We start from the raw sequence: 18,658 nt of genomic DNA, 5'->3' as shown, positions 1-18,658 counted from the left end.
TTGCTCTCTCTACATGTATCCTGATCTTAGTACCTGACTAATCTTGCTGAGATCCTCGATTGCTCTCCCTACATGTACCTGACTTGAGTACCTGACTATTCATGCATGAGTTCCTCGTTGCTCTCTCTACATGTACCTGACTTAGAACCTGACTAATCTTGCATGAGATCCTCGTTGCTCTCTCTACATGTACCTTGACTTAGTACCTGACTAATCTTGCATGAGTTCCTCGTTGCTCTCTACTACATGTACCTGACTTAGTACCTGACTAATCTGCATGAGATCCTCGTTGCTCTTCTCTACATAGTACCTGACTTGGTACCTGACTAATCTTGCATGAGATCCCTCGTTGCTCCTCATCTACATGTACCTGACTTAGTACCTGACTAATCTTGCATGAATCCTCGTTGCTCTCTCTACATGTACCTGACTTAGTACCTGACTAATCTTGCATGAGATCCTCGTTGCTCTCTCTACATGTACCTGACTTAGTACCTGACTAATCTTGCATGAGATCCTCGTTGCTCTCTCTACATGTACCTGACTTAGTACCTGACTAATCTGCATGAGATCCTCGTTGCTCTCTCTACATGTACCTGACTTAGTACCTGACTAATCTTGCATGAGATCCTCGTTGCTCTCTCTACATGTACCTGACTTCATTATACCTGACTAATCTTGCATGAGATCCTCGTTGCTCTCTCTACATGTACCTGACTTAGTACCTACTAATCTTGCATGAGATCCTCGTTGCTCTCTCTACATGTACCTGACTTAGTACCTGACTAATCTTGCATGAGATCCTCGTTGCTCTCTCTACATGTACGCTTAGGTACCTGACTAATCTTGCATGAGATCCTCGTTGCTCTCTCTACATGTACCTGACTTAGTACCTGACTAATCTTGCATGAGATCCTCGTTGCTCTCTCTACATGTACCTGACTTAGTACCTGACTAATCTTTGCATGAGATCCTCGTTGCTCTCTCTACATGTACCTGACTTAGTACCTGACTAATCTTGCATGAGATCCTCGTTGCTCTCTCTACATGTACCTGACTTAGTACCTGACTAATCTTGCATGAGATCCTCGTTGCTCTCTCTACATGTACCTGACTTAGTACCTGACTAATCTTGCATGAGATCCTCGTTGCTCTCTCTACATGTACCTGACTTTGTACCTGACTAATCTTGCATGAGATCCTCGTTGCTCTCTCTACATGTACCTGACTTAGTACCTGACTAATCTTGCATGAGATCCTCGTTGCTCTCTCTACATGTACCTGACTTAGTACCTGACTAATCTTGATGAGGATCCTCGTTGCTCTCTCTACATGTACCTGACTTAGTACCTGACTAATCTTGCATGAGATCCTCGTTGCTCTCTCTACATGTACCTGACTTAGTACCTGACTAATCTTGCATGAGATCCTCGTTGCTCTCTCTACATGTACCTGACTTAGTAACCTGACTAATCTTGCATGAGATCCTCGTTGCTCTCTCTTACATGTACCTGACTTAGTACCTGACTAATCTTGCATGAGATCCTCGTTGCTCTCTCTACATGTACCTGACTTAGTACCTGACTAATCTTGCATGAGATCCTCGTTGCTCTCCTCTACATGTACCTGACTTAGTACCTGACTAATCTTGCATGAGATCCTCGTTGCTCTCTCTACATGTACCTGACTTAGTACCTGACTAATCTTGCATGAGATCCTCGTTGCTCTCTCTACATGTACCTGACTTAGTTACCTGACTAAATCTTGCATGAGATCCTCGTTGCTCTCTCTACATGTACCTGACTTAGTACCTGACTAATCTTGCATGAGATCCTCGATGCTCTCTCAACATGTACCTGACTTAGTACCTGACTAATCTTGCATGAGATCCTCGTTGCTCTCTCTACATGTACCTGACTTAGTACCTGACTAATCTTGCATGAGATCCTCGTTGCTCTCTCTACATGTACCTGACTTAGTACCTGACTAATCTTGCATGAGATCCTCGTTGCTCTCTCTACATGTACCTGACCTTAGTACCTGACTAATCTTGCATGAGATCCTCGTTGCTCCTCTCTACATGTACCTGACTTAGTACCTGACTAATCTTGCATGAGATCCTCGTTGCTCTCTCTACATGTACCTGACTTAGTACCTGACTAATCTTGCATGAGATCCTCGTTGCTCTCTCTACATGTACCTGACTTAGTACCTGACTAATCTTGCATGAGATCCTCGTTTGCTCTCTCTACATGTACCTGACTTAGTACCTGACTAATCTTGCATGAGTCCTCGTTTGCTCTCTCTACATGTACCTGACTTAGTACCTGACTAATCTTGCATGAGTTCCTCGTTGCTCTCTCTACATGTACCTGACTTAGTACCTGACTAATCTTGCATGAGATCCTCGTTGCTCTCTCTACATGTACCTGACTTAGTACCTGACTAATCTTGCATGAGATCATCGTTGCTCTCTCTACATGTACCTGACTTAGTACCTGACTTATCTTGCATGAGATCCTCGTTTGCTCTCTCTACATGTACCTGACTTAGTACCTGACTAATCTTGCATGAGATCCTCGTTGCTCTCTCTACATGTACCCTGACTTAGTACCTGACTAATCTTGCATGAGATCCTCGTTGCTCTCTCTACATGTACCTGACTTAGTACCTGACTAATCTTGCATGAGATCCTCGTTGCTCTCTCTACATGTACCTGACTTAGTACCTGACTAATCTTGCATGAGATCCTCGTTGCTCTCTCTACATGTACCTGACTTAGTACCTGACTAATCTTGCATGAGATCCTCGTTGCTCTCTCTACATGTACCTGACTTAGTACCTGACTAATCTTGCATGAGATCCTCGTTGCTCTCTCTACATGTACCTGACTTAGTACCTGACTAATCTGCATGAGATCCTCGTTGCTCTCTCTACATGTACCTGACTTAGTACCTGACTAATCTTGCATGAGATCCTCGTTGCTCTCTCTACATGTACCTGACTTAGTACCTGACTAATCTTGCATGAGATCCTCGTTGCTCTCTCTACATGTACCTGACTTAGTACCTGACTAATCTTGCATGAGATCCTCGTTGCTCTCTCTACATGTACCTGACTTAGTACCTGACTAATCTTGCATGAGATCCTCGTTGCTCTCTCTACATGTACCTGACTTAGTACCTGACTAATCTTGCATGAGATCCTCGTTGCTCTCTCTACATGTACCTGACTTAGTACCTGACTAATCTTGCATGAGATCCTCGTTGCTCTCTCTACATGTACCTGACTTAGTACCTGACTAATCTTGCATGAGATCCTCGTTTGCTCTCTCTACATGTACCTGACTTAGTACCTGACTAATCTTGCATGAGATCCTCGTTGCTCTCTCTACATGTACCTGACTTAGTACCTGACTAATCTTGCATGAGATCCTCGTTGCTCTCTCTACATGTACCTGACTTAGTACCTGACTAATCTTGCATGAGATCCTCGTTGCTCTCTCTACATGTACCTGACTTAGTACCTGACTAATCTTGCATGAGATCCTCGTTGCTCTCTCTACATGTACCTGACTTAGTACCTGACTAATCTTGCATGAGATCCTCGTTGCTCTCTCTACATGTACCTGACTTAGTACCTGACTATTCTTGCATGAGATCCTCGTTGCTCTCTCTACATGTACCTGACTTAGTACCTGACTAATCTTGCATGAGATCCTCGTTGCTCTCTCTACATGTACCTGACTTAGTACCTGACTAATCTTGCATGAGATCCTCGTTGCTCTCTCTACATGTACCTGACTTAGTACCTGACTAATCTTGCATGAGATCCCTCGTTGCTCTCTCTACATGTACCTGACTTAGTACCTGACTAATCTTGCATGAGATCCTCGTTGCTCTCTCTACATGTACCTGACTTAGTACCTGACTAATCTTGCATGAGATCCTCGTTGCTCTCTCTACATGTACCTGACTTAGTACCTGACTAATCTTGCATGAGATCCTCGTTGCTCTCTCTACATGATACCTGACTTAGTACCTGACTAATCTTGCATGAGATCCTCGTTGCTCTCTCTACATGTACCTGACTTAGTACCTGACTAATCTTGCATGAGATCCTCGTTGCTCTCTCTACATGTACCTGACTTAGTACCTGACTAATCTTGCATGAGATCCTCGTTGCTCTCTCTACATGTACCTGACTTAGTACCTGACTAATCTTGCATGAGATCCTCGTTGCTCTCTCTAACATGTACCTGACTTAGTACCTGACTAATCTTGCATGAGATCCTCGTTGCTCTCTCTACATGTACCTGACTTAGTACCTGACTAATCTTGAATGAATTCCTCGTTGCTCTCTCTACATGTACCTGACTTAGTACCTGACTAATCTTGCATGAGATCCTCGTGCTCTCTCTACATGTACCTGACTTAGTACCTGACTAATCTTGCATGAGATCCTCGTTGCTCTCTCTACATGTACCTGACTAAGTACCTGACTAATCTTGCATGAGATCCTCGTTGCTCTCTCTACATGTACCTGACTTAGTACCTGACTAATCTTGCATGAGATCCTCGTTGCTCTCTCTACATGTACCTGACTTAGTACCTGACTAATCTTGCATGAGATCCTCGTTGCTCTCTCTACATGTACCTGACTTAGTACCTGACTAATCTTGCATGAGATCCTCGTTGCTCTCTCTACATGTACCTGACTTAGTACCTGACTAATCTTGCATGAGATCCTCGTTGCTCTCTCTACATGTACCTGACTTAGTACCTGACTAATCTTGCATGAGATCCTCGTTGCTCTCTCTACATGTACCTGACTTAGTACCTGACTAATCTTGCATGAGATCCTCGTTGCTCTCTCTACATGTACCTGACTTAGTACCTGACTAATCTTGCATGAGATCCTCGTTGCTCTCTCTACATGTACCTGACTTAGTACCTGACTAATCTTGCATGAGATCCTCGTTGCTCTCTCTACATGTACCTGACTTAGTACCTGACTAATCTTGCATGAGATCCTCGTTGCTCTCTCTACATGTACCTGACTTAGTACCTGACTAATCTTGCATGAGATCCTCGTTGCTCTCTCTACATGTACCTGACTTAGTACCTGACTAATCTTGCATGAGATCCTCGTTGCTCTCTCTACATGTACCTGACTTAGTACCTGACTAATCTTGCATGAGATCCTCGTTGCTCTCTCTACATGTACCTGACTTAGTACCTGACTAATCTTGCATGAGATCCTCGTTGCTCTCTCTACATGTACCTGACTTAGTACCTGACTAATCTTGCATGAGATCCTCGTTGCTCTCTCTACATGTACCTGACTTAGTACCTGACTAATCTTGCATGAGATCCTCGTTGCTCTCTCTACATGTACCTGACTTAGTACCTGACTAATCTTGCATGAGATCCTCGTTGCTCTCTCTACATGTACCTGACTTAGTACCTGACTAATCTTGCATGAGATCCTCGTTGCTCTCTCTACATGTACCTGACTTAGTACCTGACTAATCTTGCATGAGATCCTCGTTGCTCTCTCTACATGTACCTGACTTAGTACCTGACTAATCTTGCATGAGATCCTCGTTGCTCTCTCTACATGTACCTGACTTAGTACCTGACTAATCTTGCATGAGATCCTCGTTGCTCTCTCTACATGTACCTGACTTAGTACCTGACTAATCTTGCATGAGATCCTCGTTGCTCTCTCTACATGTACCTGACTTAGTACCTGACTAATCTTGCATGAGATCCTCGTTGCTCTCTCTACATGTACCTGACTTAGTACCTGACTAATCTTGCATGAGATCCTCGTTGCTCTCTCTACATGTACCTGACTTAGTACCTGACTAATCTTGCATGAGATCCTCGTTGCTCTCTCTACATGTACCTGACTTAGTACCTGACTAATCTTGCATGAGATCCTCGTTGCTCTCTCTACATGTACCTGACTTAGTACCTGACTAATCTTGCATGAGATCCTCGTTGCTCTCTCTACATGTACCTGACTTAGTACCTGACTAATCTTGCATGAGATCCTCGTTGCTCTCTCTACATGTACCTGACTTAGTACCTGACTAATCTTGCATGAGATCCTCGTTGCTCTCTCTACATGTACCTGACTTAGTACCTGACTAATCTTGCATGAGATCCTCGTTGCTCTCTCTACATGTACCTGACTTAGTACCTGACTAATCTTGCATGAGATCCTCGTTGCTCTCTCTACATGTACCTGACTTAGTACCTGACTAATCTTGCATGAGATCCTCGTTGCTCTCTCTACATGTACCTGACTTAGTACCTGACTAATCTTGCATGAGATCCTCGTTGCTCTCTCTACATGTACCTGACTTAGTACCTGACTAATCTTGCATGAGATCCTCGTTGCTCTCTCTACATGTACCTGACTTAGTACCTGACTAATCTTGCATGAGTTCCTCGTTGCTCTCTCTACATGTACCTGACTTAGTACCTGACTAATCTTGCATGAGATCCTCGTTGCTCTCTCTACATGTACCTGACTTAGTACCTGACTAATCTTGCATGAGTTCCTCGTTGCTCTCTCTACATGTACCTGACTTAGTACCTGACTAATCTTGCATGAGTTCCTCGTTGCTCTCTCTACATGTACCTGACTTAGTACCTGACTAATCTTGCATGAGATCCTCGTTGCTCTCTCTACATGTACCTGACTTAGTACCTGACTAATCTTGCATGAGTTCCTCGTTGCTCTCTCTACATGTACCTGACTTAGTACCTGACTAATCTTGCATGAGTTCCTCGTTGCTCTCTCTACATGTACCTGACTTAGTACCTGACTAATCTTGCATGAGATCCTCGTTGCTCTCTCTACATGTACCTGACTTAGTACCTGACTAATCTTGCATGAGATCCTCGTTGCTCTCTCTACATGTACCTGACTTAGTACCTGACTAATCTTGCATGAGTTCCTCGTTGCTCTCTCTACATGTACCTGACTTAGTACCTGACTAATCTTGCATGAGATCCTCGTTGCTCTCTCTACATGTACCTGACTTAGTACCTGACTAATCTTGCATGAGATCCTCGTTGCTCTCTCTACATGTACCTGACTTAGTACCTGACTAATCTTGCATGAGTTCCTCGTTGCTCTCTCTACATGTACCTGACTTAGTACCTGACTAATCTTGCATGAGATCCTCGTTGCTCTCTCTACATGTACCTGACTTAGTACCTGACTAATCTTGCATGAGATCCTCGTTGCTCTCTCTACATGTACCTGACTTAGTACCTGACTAATCTTGCATGAGTTCCTCGTTGCTCTCTCTACATGTACCTGACTTAGTACCTGACTAATCTTGCATGAGATCCTCGTTGCTCTCTCTACATGTACCTGACTTAGTACCTGACTAATCTTGCATGAGATCCTCGTTGCTCTCTCTACATGTACCTGACTTAGTACCTGACTAATCTTGCATGAGTTCCTCGTTGCTCTCTCTACATGTACCTGACTTAGTACCTGACTAATCTTGCATGAGATCCTCGTTGCTCTCTCTACATGTACCTGACTTAGTACCTGACTAATCTTGCATGAGATCCTCGTTGCTCTCTCTACATGTACCTGACTTAGTACCTGACTAATCTTGCATGAGTTCCTCGTTGCTCTCTCTACATGTACCTGACTTAGTACCTGACTAATCTTGCATGAGTTCCTCGTTGCTCTCTCTACATGTACCTGACTTAGTACCTGACTAATCTTGCATGAGATCCTCGTTGCTCTCTCTACATGTACCTGACTTAGTACCTGACTAATCTTGCATGAGATCCTCGTTGCTCTCTCTACATGTACCTGACTTAGTACCTGACTAATCTTGCATGAGATCCTCGTTGCTCTCTCTACATGTACCTGACTTAGTACCTGACTAATCTTGCATGAGATCCTCGTTGCTCTCTCTACATGTACCTGACTAAGTACCTGACTAATCTTGCATGAGATCCTCGTTGCTCTCTCTACATGTACCTGACTAAGTACCTGACTAATCTTGCATGAGATCCTCGTTGCTCTCTCTACATGTACCTGACTAAGTACCTGACTAATCTTGCATGAGATCCTCGTTGCTCTCTCTACATGTACCTGACTAAGTACCTGACTAATCTTGCATTATTTTGAGATGCCTTCCTTCTTGCATTAGATGTTCTGTGCTCTCTATTTTGAGATGCCTTCCTTCTTGCATTAGATGTTCTGTGCCCTCTATTTTGAGATGCCTTCCTTCTTGCATTAGATGTTCTGTGCCCTCTATTTTGAGATGCCTTCCTTCTAGCATTAGATGTTCTGTGCCCTCTATTTTGAGATGCCTTCCTTCTTGCATTAGATGTTCTGTGCCCTCTATTTTGAGATGCCTTCCTTCTTGCATTAGATGTTCTGTGCCCTCTATTTTGAGATGCCTTCCTTCTAGCATTAGATGTTCTGTGCCCTCTATTTTGAGATGCCTTCCTTCTAGCATTAGATGTTCTGTGCCCTCTATTTTGAGATGCCTTCCTTCTAGCATTAGATGTTCTGTGCCCTCTATTTTGAGATGCCTTCCTTCTAGCATTAGATGTTCTGTGCCCTCTATTTTGAGATGCCTTCCTTCTAGCATTAGATGTTCTGTGCCCTCTATTTTGAGATGCCTTCCTTCTAGCATTAGATGTTCTGTGCCCTCTATTTTGAGATGCCTTCCTTCTAGCATTAGATGTTCTGTGCCCTCTATTTTGAGATGCCTTCCTTCTAGCATTAGATGTTCTGTGCCCTCTATTTTGAGATGCCTTCCTTCTAGCATTAGATGTTCTGTGCCCTCTATTTTGAGATGCCTTCCTTCTAGCATTAGATGTTCTGTGCCCTCTATTTTGAGATGCCTTCCTTCTAGCATTAGATGTTCTGTGCCCTCTATTTTGAGATGCCTTCCTTCTAGCATTAGATGTTCTGTGCCCTCTATTTTGAGATGCCTTCCTTCTAGCATTAGATGTTCTGTGCCCTCTATTTTGAGATGCCTTCCTTCTTGCATTAGATGTTCTGTGCTCTCTATTTTGAGATGCCTTCCTTCTTGCATTAGATGTTCTGTGCTCTCTATTTTGAGATGCCTTCCTTCTTGCATTAGATGTTCTGTGCCCTCTATTTTGAGATGCCTTCCTTCTAGCATTAGATGTTCTGTGCCCTCTATTTTGAGATGCCTTCCTTCTAGCATTAGATGTTCTGTGCCCTCTATTTTGAGATGCCTTCCTTCTAGCATTAGATGTTCTGTGCCCTCTATTTTGAGATGCCTTCCTTCTTGCATTAGATGTTCTGTGCCCTCTATTTTGAGATGCCTTCCTTCTAGCATTAGATGTTCTGTGCCCTCTATTTTGAGATGCCTTCCTTCTAGCATTAGATGTTCTGTGCCCTCTATTTTGAGATGCCTTCCTTCTAGCATTAGATGTTCTGTGCCCTCTATTTTGAGATGCCTTCCTTCTAGCATTAGATGTTCTGTGCCCTCTATTTTGAGATGCCTTCCTTCTTGCATTAGATGTTCTGTGCCCTCTATTTTGAGATGCCTTCCTTCTTGCATTAGATGTTCTGTGCCCTCTATTTTGAGATGCCTTCCTTCTAGCATTAGATGTTCTGTGCCCTCTATTTTGAGATGCCTTCCTTCTAGCATTAGATGTTCTGTGCCCTCTATTTTGAGATGCCTTCCTTCTAGCATTAGATGTTCTGTGCCCTCTATTTTGAGATGCCTTCCTTCTAGCATTAGATGTTCTGTGCCCTCTATTTTGAGATGCCTTCCTTCTAGCATTAGATGTTCTGTGCCCTCTATTTTGAGATGCCTTCCTTCTTGCATTAGATGTTCTGTGCCCTCTATTTTGAGATGCCATCCTTCTAGCATTAGATGTTCTGTGCCCTCTATTTTGAGATGCCTTCCTTCTAGCATTAGATGTTCTGTGCCCTCTATTTTGAGATGCCTTCCTTCTAGCATTAGATGTTCTGTGCCCTCTATTTTGAGATGCCTTCCTTCTAGCATTAGATGTTCTGTGCCCTCTATTTTGAGATGCCTTCCTTCTAGCATTAGATGTTCTGTGCCCTCTATTTTGAGATGCCTTCCTTCTAGCATTAGATGTTCTGTGCCCTCTATTTTGAGATGCCTTCCTTCTTGCATTAGATGTTCTGTGCCCTCTATTTTGAGATGCCTTCCTTCTAGCATTAGATGTTCTGTGCCCTCTATTTTGAGATGCCTTCCTTCTAGCATTAGATGTTCTGTGCCCTCTATTTTGAGATGCCTTCCTTCTAGCATTAGATGTTCTGTGCCCTCTATTTTGAGATGCCTTCCTTCTTGCATTAGATGTTCTGTGCTCTCTATTTTGAGATGCCTTCCTTCTTGCATTAGATGTTCTGTGCTCTCTATTTTGAGATGCCTTCCTTCTTGCATTAGATGTTCTGTGCTCTCTATTTTGAGATGCCTTCCTTCTTGCATTAGATGTTCTGTGCCCTCTATTTTGAGATGCCTTCCTTCTAGCATTAGATGTTCTGTGCCCTCTATTTTGAGATGCCTTCCTTCTTGCATTAGATGTTCTGTGCTCTCTATTTTGAGATGCCTTCCTTCTTGCATTAGATGTTCTGTGCTCTCTATTTTGAGATGCCTTCCTTCTTGCATTAGATGTTCTGTGCCCTCTATTTTGAGATGCCTTCCTTCTTGCATTAGATGTTCTGTGCTCTCTATTTTGAGATGCCTTCCTTCTTGCATTAGATGTTCTGTGCTCTCTATTTTGAGATGCCTTCCTTCTTGCATTAGATGTTCTGTGCCCTCTATTTTGAGATGCCTTCCTTCTTGCATTAGATGTTCTGTGCCCTCTATTTTGAGATGCCTTCCTTCTTGCATTAGATGTTCTGTGCTCTCTATTTTGAGATGCCTTCCTTCTTGCATTAGATGTTCTGTGCTCTCTATTTTGAGATGCCTTCCTTCTTGCATTAGATGTTCTGTGCTCTCTATTTTGAGATGCCTTCCTTCTTGCATTAGATGTTCTGTGCTCTCTATTTTGAGATGCCTTCCTTCTTGCATTAGATGTTCTGTGCTCTCTATTTTGAGATGCCTTCCTTCTTGCATTAGATGTTCTGTGCTCTCTATTTTGAGATGCCTTCCTTCTTGCATTAGATGTTCTGTGCTCTCTATTTTGAGATGCCTTCCTTCTTGCATTAGATGTTCTGTGCTCTCTATTTTGAGATGCCTTCCTTCTTGCATTAGATGTTCTGTGCTCTCTATTTTGAGATGCCTTCCTTCTTGCATTAGATGTTCTGTGCTCTCTATTTTGAGATGCCTTCCTTCTTGCATTAGATGTTCTGTGCTCTCTATTTTGAGATGCCTTCCTTCTTGCATTAGATGTTCTGTGCTCTCTATTTTGAGATGCCTTCCTTCTTGCATTAGATGTTCTGTGCTCTCTATTTTGAGATGCCTTCCTTCTTGCATTAGATGTTCTGTGCTCTCTATTTTGAGATGCCTTCCTTCTTGCATTAGATGTTCTGTGCTCTCTATTTTGAGATGCCTTCCTTCTTGCATTAGATGTTCTGTGCTCTCTATTTTGAGATGCCTTCCTTCTTGCATTAGATGTTCTGTGCTCTCTATTTTGAGATGCCTTCCTTCTTGCATTAGATGTTCTGTGCTCTCTATTTTGAGATGCCTTCCTTCTTGCATTAGATGTTCTGTTCCCTCTATTTTGAGATGCCTTCCTTCTAGCATTAGATGTTCTGTGCTCTCTATTTTGAGATGCCTTCCTTCTTGCATTAGATGTTCTGTGCTCTCTATTTTGAGATGCCTTCCTTCTTGCATTAGATGTTCTGTTCCCTCTATTTTGAGATGCCTTCCTTCTTGCATTAGATGTTCTGTGCTCTCTATTTTGAGATGCCTTCCTTCTTGCATTAGATGTTCTGTGCTCTCTATTTTGAGATGCCTTCCTTCTTGCATTAGATGTTCTGTGCTCTCTATTTTGAGATGCCTTCCTTCTTGCATTAGATGTTCTGTGCTCTCTATTTTGAGATGCCTTCCTTCTTGCATTAGATGTTCTGTGCTCTCTATTTTGAGATGCCTTCCTTCTTGCATTAGATGTTCTGTGCTCTCTATTTTGAGATGCCATCCTTCTAGCATTAGATGTTCTGTGCCCTCTATTTTGAGATGCCTTCCTTCTAGCATTAGATGTTCTGTGCCCTCTATTTTGAGATGCCTTCCTTCTAGCATTAGATGTTCTGTGCCCTCTATTTTGAGATGCCATCCTTCTTGCATTAGATGTTCTGTGCTCTCTATTTTGAGATGCCTTCCTTCTTGCATTAGATGTTCTGTGCTCTCTATTTTGAGATGCCTTCCTTCTTGCATTAGATGTTCTGTGCTCTCTATTTTGAGATGCCTTCCTTCTTGCATTAGATGTTCTGTGCTCTCTATTTTGAGATGCCTTCCTTCTTGCATTAGATGTTCTGTGCTCTCTATTTTGAGATGCCTTCCTTCTTGCATTAGATGTTCTGTGCTCTCTATTTTGAGATGCCATCCTTCTAGCATTAGATGTTCTGTGCCCTCTATTTTGAGATGCCTTCCTTCTAGCATTAGATGTTCTGTGCCCTCTATTTTGAGATGCCATCCTTCTTGCATTAGATGTTCTGTGCTCTCTATTTTGAGATGCCTTCCTTCTTGCATTAGATGTTCTGTGCCCTCTATTTTGAGATGCCATCCTTCTTGCATTAGATGTTCTGTGCTCTCTATTTTGAGATGCCTTCCTTCTTGCATTAGATGTTCTGTGCTCTCTATTTTGAGATGCCATCCTTCTTGCATTAGATGTTCTTTCCCCTCTATTTTGAGATGCCTTCCTTCTTGCATTAGATGTTCTGTTCCCTCTATTTTGAGATGCCATCCTTCTTGCATTAGATGTTCTTTCCCCTCTATTTTGAGATGCCATCCTTCTTGCATTAGATGTTCTTTCCCCTCTATTTTGAGATGCCATCCTTCTTGCATTAGATGTTCTTTCCCCTCTATTTTGAGATGCCATCCTTCTTGCATTAGATGTTCTTTCCCCTCTATTTTGAGATGCCATCCTTCTTGCATTAGATGTTCTTTCCCCTCTATTTTGAGATGCCATCCTTCTTGCATTAGATGTTCTTTCCCCTCTATTTTGAGATGCCATCCTTCTAGCATTAGATGTTCTTTGACCTCTTTTTTTTTTTTTTTTTTTTTTTTTTTTTTTTTTTTTTTTTAGGTGTCATCCTTCTAGCATTATATGTTCTTTGACCTCTATTTTTTTGAGGTGTCATCCTTCTAGCATTAGAGGTTCTTTGACCTCTATTTTGAGGTGCTATCCTTCTAGCATTATATGTTCTTTGACCTCTATTTTGAGGTGCCATCCTTCTAGCATTAGATGTTCTTTGACCTCTATTTTTTGAGGTGTCATCCTTCTAGCATTATATGTTCTTTGACCTCTATTTTTTGAGGTGTTATCCTTCTAGCATTATATGTTCTTTGACCTCTATTTTGAGGTGTCATCCTTCTAGCATTTTATGTTCTTTGACCTCTATTTTGAGGTACCATCCTTCTAGCATTTTATGTTCTTTGAACTCTATTTTGAGGTAACATCCTTCTAGTATTAGATGCTCTTTGACCTCCAGGATGTCTTCAGAACCAAATCTCTCTTCCTCTGAGAGCTCTTCATTACTGCTCCGCTTCTTTGAGAGATTTCTATTTCTTTTTTCTGCCTTTGAGAGCTCTCTTTTCCTCCTCCTCTCTCTCTCTCTCGTTGAGAGCTTTTTATTTATCTTCTCTTTCTTTGATACCTCTCTGTTATTCATGTCTTCCTTAATGACTTCACCATTACTGGTCTCTTCCTTAGTGACTTCACCATTACTGGTCTCTTCCTTAGACACTTCACCATTACTGGTCTCTTACTTAGACACTTCACCATTACTGGTCTCTTACTTAGACACTTCACCATTACTGGTCTCTTCCTTAGACACTTCACCATTACTGGTCTCTTACTTAGACACTTCACCATTACTGGTCTCTTCCTTCGAGATCTTTCTTTTTCTCCTCTTTTTCTTTGAGAGCTTTTTATCACTTCTCTCTCTTTGAATCCTCTTCAGACCGATGTTCTTCAAGAGTAGGAACTTTTTCTTCTTCCTCCTTCTCTTCCTTCTCTTCTTCTACATCCTCCTCTTCTCCTCTTTGACGAAGACCCGGCTCTTTTTCTTGTTCTTCCACTGGAAGATCGATTTCATCTTCCAGTTCATCCTGGAAAGTTTCTTCAGATGGAAGAAATTCACCATCTTCCAGCTCTTCTTGGAACACTCCTTCAGCTGAAAGAAATTCACCATCTTCCAGCTCTTCTTGGAACATTCTTTCAGCTGGAAGAAATTCACCATCTTCCAGCTCTTCTTGGAACATTCTTTCAGCTGGAAGAAATTCACCATCATCCAGCTCTTCCTGGAACATTCCTTCAGCTGGAAGAAATATACCATCTTCCTGTGTAGTTTCTCCGATTTTCTTGAAGATTCTGCAAAAGCTCTTCATCTCTCTGTCTCTCCTCCTTTTCCGTTTCTTCCACACACGTACCTGAAAAAGAAAAATGCTCGACGGCAGCAGTGCCAAAGGCCATTGCCATCCTCCGTTAAGGAGATTTCTTACAGCTTTCTTCATTGCCTCCATTTCGAAATTCGCGCAAAATGCTTTGAAAACTTGAGAAGCCATATCTATGATTACCAAAACCTTTCCTGAATTTAGCATTATTTTTTTAAAAAGTGAGTTGAGGAGAGAGAGAGAGAGAGAGAGAGAGAGAGAGAGAGAGAGAGAGAGAGAGAGAGAGAGAGAGTAGCTGCTGACTGTTTTATCCAAAGGTAAATAATTCCTCAAGACAAATTGAATACTGACAGAACATGACTTGTCATTACTTAAATTGATCAGTTGTAGCAGAAGCGATAATGAATAATGAGGGAATGAGGACACAAGACGAATTCAGATAACCATGACAGACACACACACACACACACACACACACATTATCATCTTAGAAATATACCCAGACAAGGGGATGTCGTATAGGCCGTAAATAACGAAACTACAAAGATCATTTTAACACCTTTTTAATTTGGCGATCGGACATTTTCAATCGCAGTTTTTAATCCGCTGAAAATGAAGTTTACTCTTTGAGATAGAGATTTAATTAAAGACAATTAATTCTTACTCTTTTTAAGTCCTTTTGTTTATCATTTACAGCTATTTCTTCTTATTATTCCCCTTCTTTCAATCGCTATCTTTTCCTGTGTCTCAATTCTTTCGCTTGAGCTCCGTCCTGGCTATAGGTTTTCCCTCACGGTCTGAGTGGGGGGGGGGGGGGGGGAGGTAGGCTTCTTTTCAATCTTCATAATAAAGGAATTGCTGAAGAACTTTAGGGAAAATCTTGTTCATTTAATAATATTATTGATATTGATAATTAGGAGGAAAATATAAGATAATGAAGTTAATCTCTCTATTGAACTTATATGATAAAAACATCAATTTTTGAAAGTCTTTATCCATTGATTTAGAAAGGTTAATTTAACCATATTTGATTAGATTATATATTGTCCCGTTTATAACTATGGTAGAGTGACTCTTTTCTTAGTTAGTGTCACTCGGGTAAATTGACCAAAACGGTTTTGTCCAATTTTTCTGGATAAATCATTTTTGTGGATGGACATTTTTTGGAGTTTATACTTGCATGTAGTGTAGTATTGAATATAAACAACAACAATAACAACAAATACAAATGAAGCCTTTTCTAGTCCACTGCAGGACAAAGGCCTCAGACATGTCTTTATTCATGTCTATGGTTTGGCCAGTTTTCATCACCACGCTGGTCACTGCTGATTGGTGAAGGTGGGAGAATTTGGTCTGATCGCTCATAGCAAACCAACCTAGTATGGGTGGCCTTGACTAGTACAGCTTTGCTGATCACGGCGATATGCAAACCCTTTCACCACGTTAAGGTATCCCCACTTAGTGGTGAAAGGGTTGACGTATCGCCGTGAACAGCAAAGCTGTACTAGTCAGGGCCACCCATACTAGGTTGGTTTGCTCTGAGTGATCTCACTAAAGTCTCCCTCCATCACCACTCTGCGCAGACCAGGTTTGATGATGGAAACTGACCAAACCACAGACATGAATAAGAATATGTCAGGCCTTTGTCCTGCAGTGGATTAGAAACAACTGCTGTTGTTGTTGTTGTTGTCATACTGAGAAGAAATACAAGTTATAAAATTCTTAAGTTGTATTACACATTGTTTAAATTCAATCAGCAATGGAAAACTGTGAGTTAGTATTTTTAAATGAAAATTATTTTAATACCCCTATATATTTCTTCTTCGTGGTTATAGGAACTTAATTTCTTTTCCTTTGAGATCTATTTTCTTGGTCCTATGACACTTTTTGGGGACACTTGGGGTCCCTGTGTCCTCACAGGACATACAAGATTTATTTGACGTATCCTTTCTTTGGTACTTCGAGTATCACAGAGTGTATTCCACAGTAATCCTCTAATTCCCAATTATCGAAACAATTAGAAAACAAGGAAGTTTTCAGTTTCCTTTTTGTAAACCTGGGAAGTTGGTGTGTGTGTGTGTGTGTGTGTGTGTGTGTGTGTGTGTGTGTGCGTGGTGTGTGTGTGTGTGTGTGTGTGTGTGTGGCTGAAGATGGAGACGACTTCGTCATTATTCGTGCAGTATTAGTAGGTCTTTGAGAGTCATACATTAATTTTGGAATTAGTAACGCCCTACTCTCTCTCTCTCTCTCTCTCTCTCTCTCTCTCTCTCTCTCTCTCTCTCTCTCTCTCTCTCTCTCTCTCTCTCTCTCTCTCTCTCAATATGAGCTAAAATATGTATAGCTCATCACTATCGAAATAACATTAAATTACTTTCGTGAAAATAAAAGATATATTTGATTTCCTTTTCTTCTTTTGGAACCCTTGGGCTTATAGCATCCTGCTTCTCCAACTAGGGAGAGCATATATCGTAATAGATTTTCTAAAATAATTGGAGCATTTTCTATGATTTGATCTTTGCAATAAGGAGCGTTGAATATCGGAGCATAAGTGAGCATTGTGATACCTCCAACAAAGAACATTCTACAAAAGGGAGCATATCTAATAGTCCTAAATGCAAAATAAAAGAGCATTTTGTAGAACTTCTAACTTCTAGAAGTTTCAACTTCGGAGCATTGAAGATCATTAAGGAAGAATTGACTTCAGATCTCACTGGAGCATTTGACTTCGATTCCGCGCTCCGATTTGAGTCCAAAATTTAAGAAGAAACAGCTCTCCTCTCTCTCTCCTCTCTCTCTCTCTCTCTCTCTCTCTCTCTCTCTCTCTCTCTCTCTCTTAGAAGATAAGAATTTGAAAACAGAAATCCAAATGCTGACGTAACTAAAGGTTGGCTCTGGAGATGTAAGAGTTGGTAGTTCCTGTCCCATTCATTCTCCCTTATTATCATCATGTCCTTTGAGACTCTTGGGGAGGAAGAGGCGACCCACATCAGCCGAGTAACTCCCAGGGACTTCAGAGAGAGAGAGAGAGAATACTTTTACTAGTAATAGTACTGGTACTTGTAGTACTGTTACTGGTTCCAGTACTGGTACTGATACTAGTATCCGTCACTAGTACTAGTACTAGTAGTTTTACTGGTACTGGTACTACAACAGATACCTTTACCAAAACCAGAACCATTACCAGTACTAGTACTAGTCCTATTACTGGTACTGGTACTAGTACTGATACTGGCACTGCCATTGGTATCAGCACCGGTACAATACAGTACCAGTACTAGTATTAGTAATAATACAAGTTCTAGTAGTAGTATTAGTATTGATATTGACAGTGGTACAAGTACTAGTACTAGTACTACTACTAGTACCAGTACCAGTACTAATACTAGTACTATTACTACTAATAGTTCTAGTATTGGTACTAGTACTAGCACTAGCACTAGCAGTAGTACTGGTACTGGTAATGGTACCAGTACCAGTCCCAGTTCTAGTACTAATACTAGTATTAGTACTAGTACTTGTCCCAGTACTGATACCAGTACCAGTACTAGTACTAGTAGTATTTCTAGTACTATTTTTAGTACTGGTACTGGTATCAGTACCAATACCAGTAAAGTCAAAAGTACTACTTATAATGCTGGTACTAGTTCTAGTAATGGTATCAATACCAGTACCAGTACTAGTATTAGTATTACTATTGCTACTGTTACTGGTACTGGTACTGATACTGGACTAGTACCAGTACCAGTCATAGTACTAGTACTGGTACATTTCCTGGTACTGGTACTAGTACCAGTATGAGTACCAGTACCAGCACTAGTACTATTACAGGTAATGGTGCTAGTACTGGACCACTACCAGTACTGGTATCATTATCAGTACCAATAATAGTACTAGTGATGGTACTGATACTTATAATGGTACTGGTACCAGAACCAGTACTGGTACTACTACTGTTACTGGTACTGTATAAAGGTAACAGTACTAGTACTAGTACTAGCTAAGGTACTGGTACTGTTACTGATATGGTATCAGTACCAAATCCATTTCCAGTACTAGTTTTAGTATTACTACTAGAACTAGTAGTAGTAGTAGTAGTAGTATTGG

The 18,658-nt window shown here is 41.4% G+C and overlaps 1 protein-coding gene across 1 annotated transcript in view; it reads left to right on the top strand.

Annotated features, from left to right (window-relative positions):
* Nucleotides 1–18,352, top strand: part of LOC137633903 (putative per-hexamer repeat protein 5) — a 40,540-nt gene extending 22,188 nt beyond the window's left edge. Inside the window, exon 2 of the mRNA XM_068366142.1 lies at nt 17,708–18,352. Coding sequence (XP_068222243.1) covers nt 17,708–18,352 — 645 coding nt within the window. The remainder of the gene's footprint in view (nt 1–17,707) is intronic.
* The last annotated feature ends 306 nt before the right edge of the window (nt 18,353–18,658 follow it).

Source organism: Palaemon carinicauda, chromosome 43, assembly GCF_036898095.1.
Source record: "Palaemon carinicauda isolate YSFRI2023 chromosome 43, ASM3689809v2, whole genome shotgun sequence".
NCBI classification, from domain to species: Eukaryota; Metazoa; Arthropoda; class Malacostraca; order Decapoda; family Palaemonidae; genus Palaemon; species Palaemon carinicauda.
Note: the sequence above shows the minus strand (reverse complement) of the source record. Positions and strands in the feature narration are given on the sequence as shown.